The sequence below is a fragment of the Oryza glaberrima genome, chromosome 3 (genome assembly GCF_000147395.1).
Source record: "Oryza glaberrima chromosome 3, OglaRS2, whole genome shotgun sequence".
In the NCBI taxonomy this organism is placed as follows: domain Eukaryota; kingdom Viridiplantae; phylum Streptophyta; class Magnoliopsida; order Poales; family Poaceae; genus Oryza; species Oryza glaberrima.
This window is the reverse complement of record NC_068328.1, coordinates 9,577,991-9,587,885: the sequence shown is the minus strand read 5'-3', so window position 1 is coordinate 9,587,885 and position 9,895 is coordinate 9,577,991. Positions and strand designations below refer to the sequence as shown.

Here is a 9,895-nt window from a genome sequence, read left to right as displayed (position 1 = left end):
TGCAGCAAGAAATGTAATTAAAGTGAGGGAATTATATGACTGTACTGTCAGGGACAGAGCTGGTGCACTAGGCACTTGCTTTTTAACGACCTATTTCACTTGAGTAGGAGTGAAGCAAAGGCAATATTTGGAGTTGAGACAGCCAACCGAAGCATGAGCATCTTTTACTGTATTTCACTGTCGTTGTCAACCCGAAAGGTGCTGAAGGATACTGCTTTGAAGTAGAAGTACTAGGCATTATACGTGCTAACTAATCTGATACTGTTCCAACAAATTGTGTGCTCAACGCCTGAATCAAAAAACTGCTTATTGGCCCTGAGCCACTGAGTGTTTGCCCAACTGCTTCTGCTGTAGTGGGCAGGGGCAGCAAGTTTCAGACCTGAGTGGTTCGAAAGCTGCAGATCACTAAATCATGCTTTGCACTTATGGAAGAATTGTACGATATCATCGTTCAATTATACTGCCTGTTCAGCGCCCGATTTATTTATTTAATCGGTTATATTATGTGGTAATGTAGTTGCCTTCATGCTGTGCCGTGTACCACTCGAGACTTCGATCTCCATCCGAGAAAAGTCCAGGTTTGGTCCCTCAACTCAACTATGGCATTGTTCGGATGGTCTATCCACTTTTTTTTATTAGAGAAGGGCATTTTATACCGGGCTTCTATATCCAACCAGATATATGCAGTATTTTTAAATTAGGAACTTAGCCTTTAAATAATCCAATCTGAATTTATTTGAATTGTCAGTACAACCCCTAGACTGCATGCCCTTTCACATGGTCTATCCACTATACGAAGCTCTTCATTGTTGATCTCTCAGTTCTTGAAATCAACTATATTTCATCCTTAGACCTAAATCAGGGTAGTTTGTGGTGTCACGTGGCATCTAATTAGCAATTTTAAGTATATTATGGGATTTTCTAGATTTCAGGCGTGTGAAAATTGATAAATTCCATATACCTAAAGTTGTATATTGCTAAGCTAAAAATTACAGATGCTGCGAAAATATGTAACTTTAGTTCAATTTAATTTTAATTTAGTTGTTATATTTCGTTTTACTTTGTTTTTTATTAAGTTTGAATTTTGTTCAAGTAGTTTATTTCGTGTATAATATTATATGATAAAATAATTTATTGTTTAACCTTTCATCTAAAAAAGAGGCATTTTTTTTTAAAAATAATGAGTAATAGGAGAATGATGAGAACCATTGAATTATCATTCAAGGGAAGAAAAAGGTGGCTGAAAATTTTGAAAAATCTAGGCACATCAAACGTAAAACATTCCCATAACTCGTATATATAGGATATTGATGAGAAAGAAGAAAATGAGATGATGTTGTCAGGTAGTTTTGTAGAGTTTACTTCGTTTTAGTTTTTGTTATTATCTATAACTATGTTGATGTCAGTGGCGAATCCAGGATGTAAATTGAGGGGGTGCTAGTGTAAAAATATAATGTGATTAAAACAACTAAAGATATATCAACTAAAGTATTTTCCAATAAATACCAAAAGCGCATATGATCAAAACAATTTTCTCTATTTTGATTTGTGTCTATCTTAAAATATTCATAAAAATCTGTGAATATATTGTTTTGTATACTCAGAGTATATTCTATTTTACCAGTTTGGACAGTAGAAGCAGGGAGGAAGCCTACATCTTTGCCGTCTGAGAATTTTCTTCAGTAATGACTAACTAGACTTGTTAATGATTAATTAGGGGCAGGGATTAGAGCTGGGGCTGGCGCACCAACCAGCCCCAACAGTGAATCCGCCACTGGTTGATGTCATCACTGTTCACTCATATGAATTCCATGTAGGCATCATAAAAAAACCATCTCAGTTTAGATACAGAGATAAAATGTGAATAGTTTTGAGAGTTAAAGGGACCAGTGGTGAATGGTTTTGTAGCTAAGGGACCAAACACTACTAAAAATAAAATATTTTTGCATGCGGTTGAAACCTATTTTTCCATGCGGCTAGGTATACGAAAATAGCAATTTTTTCATGCGAGTGATGCACCCACATGTAAAAATCCGGTTTTTACGTGTGGATGCTTATGTGGTCCGCCCGCAAAAACAAAAACAATGCAAAAAATATAAATATAAATCCCAAAAATCGAAAATCGAAACCCTAGACATGATACCCCCCCCCACTCCTTCGCCATCGTCGTTGGATCCGCTCCGGTCGACCTACTGTTGTGCACCCTTCAGTCGTCGAGAGAGAAGAAGACAAGCGAGAGAGGAAGGAGAGGCAGTGGGATCTGCGCGATCGGAGGCCGAGCCCGCCGTCCCCGAGCCCACTGCCGCTCCCGTCGTCGTCGAGCCCGTCACCGCTAGATCTGCTCCGGCCGGATCCACGATCGACAGATCTGCTAGCCATCGGGATTGAAGACGATGAGGGAGAGGAAGGAGAGGCGGCAGGATCTGCGCAGTTGGAGGCCGAGCCCGCCGCAGCCGCTCGTCCTCACCGACGTCACCGGTGCTCCCGCAGCCTCCTGAGCCCTCGTTGCCGCCGCCGCTCGTTCTCGTCGCCAGCCCGAGTAGGAAGTGGGAGAGGAGGAAAGAAGTTGGAGAGAAAGGGTGGAGAAAAATAAGTGGGGAGACAGAAGGTGAGGAGATGATAATGGAACTTTGGAAAATTTTAAAATATGCTGTAAGGGAAGAGAGGAGGGAGGTCAAACTTGTAGATAGGTCTTTTTCGTATGCGGCTACTTAGGAGGCCGCCTGAAAAAATAATTATATTTTCGCAGAAGGGCCTCCTAAGCAACTGTTCGCATGCGACCCTTTAACTGATCCCCGGGGAACGATTTTTGCAAGCGAGAACGGTTATGATTCGTCTACAACTTAATGATGGTCTTGTCTAGAAAAATCAATCTGTAGTAGTAAAAATCGTCCCAAAACTATATTTGGGGGAACAAATTTGGACTTATCTCTGTTGTTTATAGGTTAGACTTTTGGAGGGAGAAGTATCGATCATGTATACTATGTGTTATTTATGCATATAAGGTAGTACTATATATATTATATTAACGTACGCTCCTAGGAGCTATAAACGCATTGTAGTTTTGATATGATGTTCGACCGATCTGTTGGTGAGATCTTGGTATGTTGTTTGCTTCGATGCTTTACTGATCGATTGGGCCTGTTTTACATTTTACTTTATGATGGGGGCCTATAACATACAACCATCTTCCAAAGTTGTGCTTTAGGCCGGTACAAGTATTTTTTTTTTCATGTGATTCTTGGTCAGTGATCAATCATCAGCGAACACACAGCACTTCAACTAAAAGCTAATTATTTGCAGGCACCATTAAAATGGATGTAGTCACCAACAGCAACCTAATGAGATTTACCGATTTATTTATAATCTTTTTGTTGTTTAAACTTGTGTTGAGGCATTCACAGTGATGAGTGCACATTCATCTTGTATCTATTCCATTTTATCGTGCGAAACTCACAACACAGTAAGGCAAGACTTTCCCTATTTTCTAACGCCATAGGCCACATATCTCTAACTCAGTAGGCACATAAAAAATAACATCAAAAGTAGCATGACGACAATAAATTAGATAGCATGAATAATTTTTTTACGAGCTTCTTTAACATATATACAGTGAGTTATACTTTTTTTTAAAAAAATCGTTGTAATACATGGTCATTATGCTAGTGTTAGGAAACAAAGAAGAAAATTGAACGATACTACAAATCTCCTTATGAGATTTGCAGGAAAAAATATATATACACACAAACTTAAGACAACATACTTGACACGTTCTTTCATATTATCAGGACCAATAATCATAACATCTCTTGATCAACATCAAACTAAAAAGTATTCTACTAGTATAGTTACTACGATAGTGGAAAACTCGGATGAGTCTTCTCTGACATGCCCATTAGTCGTAGGGCTCACATATCAACCACTAAAAGTTAGATATAGAGAACGATACATAATTAGAGGATCCATTTCCAGAAAACTGCGTGCCCCTTGCTGCATTTTTTATTAGTTCAGGTTTGTGATTTTCTTTGGCAACGAAAAGATTTGGCCATTGCCAATTCTCCTTTTCGTTGTAAGGTGCATGTTTGGATTATTGCATTTCTTTTGGATATGGAGTTGCTGATATTTTGTTTAGTGTTAAAGAGATACTAAAATTTTGGTTACAAACCAAACAAATATATATTTTTTTAGAAACAAGGAACAAAACACATCGTCAGGTATCCGGCCAATCGACCATGACACAAACAACGTCAAACGTAGAAATGATCGAAGATTCGGAATCTGGTTAGCTGGGGCCTAAGGAAACAACGCTTCAAATCTACGGAACTGGTAAAGTAAACCAGACAATTATTCTCTCTCTAGCTAACTAATTCCTGTAGGACTGTACCCAACAAAATAGATAGGTCAACCGAATGATCACCAGTGCACGTACTTACTCCGTACAAGGTTTAGTCGATCTTGATGACACCAGACTCATTCGATCTCCTTTAGTTGCTGTTGCTACTACTCAACTTCAGTCTGCAGACTTCAGTACTTCACTGTACCTCCTATACTGCTTGTTTGCTTGTCTAAGACCCTGGTTAGATGAGACTAAAACTTTTAAGTCTATATCATATCGGATGTTTTGATACTAATTATAAATATTAAATATAGACTATTAATAAAACCCATCCATAATTTTGGACTAATTCGCGAGACGAATCTATTAAGTATAATTAATTCATGATTAGCCTATGTGATGCTACAGTAAATATTCTCTAATTATGGATTAATTAGACTTAAAAAATTTGTCTCGCAAATTAGCTTTCATTTATGTAATTAGTTTTATAAATAGTCTATATTTAATACTCTAAATTAGTGTCTAAATACAAAGACTAAAGTTAAGCCCCTGGATCCAAACAACACCTGAGTTGCTAGCGAATAAGGCCGTGTTTAGTTCACCCTCAACTTCCAACTTTCCATCACATCATATCATATCTAAAACTTTTCTACACACATAAACTTTTAACTTTTTTCTAAACTTTCAACTTTTCCTAAACTTTTAACTTTTTTTCAGAAACTAAACACAGCCTAAGGTTAGATGGTAAATCTTACTCAGGTGCTGACAAATTGACTGATCAAATCCCTGCAGATACTCCCCCGTGGACGTGAGTGGCGAGACATCACACGAGAGAATGCGTGGTGGTATGCTCCTCTCTGATTTGCATGCGTTCTGTTTTTTTTTCTCAAAATACTTCTCTTTCTTCTCCTCTCTCTCTCTACCCGCATCATTGGAGCCCAGAATTTCACGAAATGGTTCATCCGTTGTGTTTAGATTTAATGTTTGCCTCCAAACTTTACATTTTCCCATCACATCAACCTGTTATACACACATAAATTTTCAGTCACATTATCTCTAATTTTAACCAAAATTCAAACTTTGGATGGAACTAAACACAGCCTAATATTTTTCTTCCGGAACGCGGCTCGATTTGTGAAGTGGCAAGAGAGCGCGAGGAACCCGGAAAGGGAGCCGGCGCGCGTGCTCGAATCGAATCTCTATGAAGGCCGGATTTTCCGTTGATGGGCCCAAAATCAGCCCATTATTTTTCGCAGCCCGTTTGCGGCGCGCGTGCCAGGCCTGGGCCGTAGTAGGCCAAATATTTTGCAACTGTTGACTTAGCACAGATAGGTGGGCCTTCGGGTGTAAACGTTGTACCGTGCGGTAGACCGGTAGTTGATCCTCGTTTGTATTTACAATGCACATTATTTTTTTCGTTTGTAATCGTGAATTGATCTGAGAATAATCATGTCCGAAAAAAAAAACAAAGGGAGTTCGTAGTTGAAGGAACCTCGCGTGTGGTTATTAGCGATCAAGTCAAATATCCTCTGTTGTGCAAGGTTATCAAAGATGTTTAGATGTGGGTACCAGAGTCACAATTATCAGAGTATTTAGCGACAGATCACAGACAGATCATAGTACAACCGTGTACACTGCAACTGCAATTTGGCAGCGCATGATCAATCAATGTACATTCTTGATTCTTCTCAGAGTCTCATCCATGTGTGCCTACTGTCACCACAACTCCTCACCTTCACTCTGAAGATTGTTACACCGAGCGATATAAAAAAAAACGAAATTAACTGCCTACAGGCTACAGCTATTGGTAGAAGAGAAGCGCATAGAAGAGCTGGTTCCACGTGTCCGGCAGGCCGGGGAGGCACCAGTGGCTGCAGTCCGCCGAGCCGCCGCCGGGGTTGGCGCGCTGCGCCGGCGAGAGGTCGCCGCTGTACACCGACGGGTGCGCGTCCTTGCGCAGCGCCGACAGCGCCGAGATGTCGAGGAGGCGGACGGGGCTCTTCATCGACCGCAGCGTGGCCTGTATCACCTGGTCCTGCCCCGACGTCGCCTGCGCCGTCGTCGCGTTCAGCCCCGCCGCCGCCGCCGCCGCCGCCGCCGGGGCCGTCTCGCCGTAGCAGTTGTTCGACACCGGGTTGGCCCACTCCTTCGAGCTGGTCGATCGATCCAGCGGCCCACGGCACAGATCAGAACAAAATTAGATCGCGTTGTCAGAAAAGAGAGTGAAATACAATACACCATTGCCACATAGTACGAGTGTACTACTGTACACGTGCACGCACATGGTAAGGTGTCTAGTGTACTGTGTACACTGTAGAGAGAGATGGGGTGATGGAATCATGAGGTTGAGATGAGAATATGAGATTGGCTCTTGTGAGATTTACCTGTAGTGTGTGGGGGACATGGACTGGAAGAAGACACGGGTCTTGGCTGGATCGACGTTGGCGTCCACCCAGTTGGCCCAGGTTGCCATCCCGCGCTGGAACGCCACCATCCGGTCCATGTCCTCGTAGGACCGCCCGTCCGCGCCCATGTAATCCCACCTGCATACGTGAAGTGAAACGAAGCTGAAGAGGAAATCTGGCGGGTGCGTGTGGAAAAGGGCGCGTATCACGACGTTTACAATACCGTCTAACTAGATTCAAACGATCAGAAACGATTTGATACTGATACTGTAATTTTTGTTGGACTGGAGTAAATATCTTACAATACATACCCCTGGAGCGTGCCGGTGTGCGTCCACCAGTGGCCGGAGTTGAAGGAGAGCACGTCGGCGCCGCGCCACGCCTCGCCGTTCTCGGAGATGTCGTCCAGCCATAGCACCTTCTTCCCCTGAGCCACGCCGATGTCCACCAGGTACGGCGCGCGGTAGAACGATACCACCAAACCGTACTCCTGCTCGTATACATACGTACGTACGTACGTACTTACCATGAGTACATCTATATGACATTTGCAGTAAGATCATGCAAGTGCAATAGGGAAATTAAATACGTACGTACCAGGAACTTGTACGTGTAGAGAGGGTCGATGGAGACGAGCTGCGCCGGCGACTGCGGCGCCGCGGCGTGCAGCAGGCAGATGAGCGACTCCCACTGGTTCCGGCCCAGCGAGTCGCCGACGAACATCACCGTCTTCCCCTTCATCCGCGTCAAGAAGTCCGCGCCATCAAACCTATAGCAAAATCGCGCGTCGATCGCTGCAGCTAATTCGCGCTCTAGTCGTATAATATGCGTTACCTGGGTAGCTCGCAGCCGGCCGGCTTCCACCGGTACCGGAGGTAGTCGGAGTCCGGCCGGCCGTACAGCTGGCAGTTGAACTCCGCGTCGATGACCGGGCAGTTGTACCCGGTGTACGCCGCCGCGCCGCCGCCGCCGTCGTCGCGGACCCAGCTGCCGCTGAAGACGTCGCAGCTCACGGCGGCGTCTTTCCGGTGGCGGCGCGCTAGCCCGAAGGAGAGCGCCGAGGCCGGCAGCGAGAAGGCGTGAAGGAGGAGGAGGAAGACGATGGATGTAGACACGGCGACGGCAAGAAAGCTAGCGCCGTGCTTGCAGAAGAGCGGCATCGATGGCGATGAGAATTGGAGGAAAGGGGAGGCGAAGCCGGCCTTTCCCCCGGCCGCTTTATACCGCCGTACGCTGACGATTATGAATCGATCACGAGACCAGCTTAGCCAAGATTAATCGTCCTACAATTCCTGCTGTCGCAAGCAAGAGAAAAAGCAATATAGCTGCCCTAATTATTTTGCTGTGCGATCCAAGCAAGGAAGCGATTAACCGATTAGCAGCAGCTCGTGGAGAAGAATATTATCACCAAATCGATGGATTGATTTTTTTTTTATCAGCGCACGGGGCAGTTCACGTGAGGGGTTTTGCAGATCATCTTTGTACTAGTTCGCGTAGCTAAGATTGGAACCTGAGCCTCATATATTTGGATTCGTTGCCTTCGCGGCTTTGCCCCATGGTGCACGTAGACGGTAGACGTACAGGGAAAAGGTTTGGTTTTGGAATTCGTGTTCGCATCAATATGGAATCTGTGGAATTCGCCGGGTACGTTTATGTTTGCAGTTTGCACGTAGCGTAGTGTCCTAGTCCGTCTCAGAGGCAGCAAACCTGGGGTGACAAAAATGGCGCGGCAGAAGTGAAGTGTGCGTCAAGACAAAACGATTGGCTGGAGCCTTGGATGTACATGGAGCTTGTCCATGTCGTTAGGCCCAGTTCCTGCCTTGGCCATCGGTAGTATATCATGTTGGATGTCGGATCGGGCAAAAATTCAGAAGCAGCGGCGGATAAAGAGAACCTGTGTGTGTGTGGTATATTTAGCAGAACAGAGTGTCTGCTAGCAAGGTTGCAGGAGTAATTAACCACGGTGATTCGTCCCCTGAACAACGTGACTTGATTCTCCCGCTCCTGTGCTCTTTAGATATAGGAGAATAAAGTGTGGAGAATATATCTTCTTGGGCAACGCTCCGGTGTTTTCTACTTGTAGTATATACTATAAGTAGTAATAATCCAAACCGTTAATTTCCAAGGACATATTAGTACTATGTTAGGACTACAGTTAGGGGTAAACTTGGTATTAGGAAAATATTCGTGATTTTTATTACGTTTCAATCTTGTATCGCATCGATCCTTCGCTAACTTTAGCACTATTGCCGTTGTTGCCCTATTTCAGTAGCTCTCAGCCGGTGTTCATCACTGTCGCAACGCTCTGCTTCGCTCATGTCTGCAGGCAATTTGTTTGGTAAATTTCTCACATGGTAAATCCTTCTAGTATTTTGGTGCGACTCCTTGATGGTATTTTCGTGAACGAAAATCTTCTAGACTTTTTTCTAGGGCAAATTTTGCTACATGACACTTGTTATGTGTGATTTTAGCACTAAGACACTGCCCAAACTCACTTTTGGGGGAAAACACTCCATAAACGTGGTAATTTGCCAGTGGACACCACGCCGATTAAAATAATACTTTCCGGTTGGGGAGGAGAGAGAAACCGCGTGAAATGTCAAAAATGCCCTTGGGCCCACATGTCAGCTCTATCTCCTATCTCTCTCTTTTCTCTCACAAATGGCGAGGACGGTGGCTGGCGGTGGCGGTGGACGAGCGCGCGGCCGCTGGAGCCACCCCTCGCCGTGCCCGTGCCCGCAGCAGAAAGAGGCGTCGCCGCCACAGCGGGGGAGCGGGACGCGATGTAGAGCTGGCGAGTTTCGGGGAGGACGACGTGAAGCCGAGCGAGCACGAGGCAGGGGAAGGAACGACGAGTAGGAGGTGGGCCGGCTACGGAGAAGAAGCTCGTTGGCGGCCGCGCGAGCAAGATGCAGGGGAGGGACAAACGGGCGAGAGGATGGCTGGCTGCGGAGGAGAAGCTCATCGGCGGCCGCGCGAGCAAGACAGGGGAGGGACCGACTTGTGGGAGGATGGCCGGCTACGGAGAAAAAGCTCGTCGGCGGCCACGCACACGGGGAGGACATGACCGGCTACGGCGCACGCCGGACGAGATGCTCGTCGACCGGCCGCGACGAGGGGAGGACCTGGCTGGCTGCGACGCGCTGGGAAGAGT

General features: G+C 45.1%; 1 protein-coding gene across 1 annotated transcript; it reads right to left on the bottom strand.

Annotated features, from left to right (window-relative positions):
* Positions 1-5,871: 5,871 nt before the first annotated feature.
* Positions 5,872-8,186, bottom strand: LOC127765738 (protein PMR5-like). Its single transcript, XM_052290683.1, has 5 exons — positions 7,576-8,186; positions 7,339-7,510; positions 7,053-7,231; positions 6,721-6,879; positions 5,872-6,489 (listed from the first exon to the last, which is right to left on the bottom strand). The coding sequence occupies exons 1-5, from the start codon at positions 7,899-7,901 to the stop codon at positions 6,138-6,140; spliced, it is 1,188 nt and encodes a 395-aa protein (XP_052146643.1). The 5' UTR covers positions 7,902-8,186; the 3' UTR covers positions 5,872-6,137.
* Positions 8,187-9,895: the final 1,709 nt, after the last annotated feature.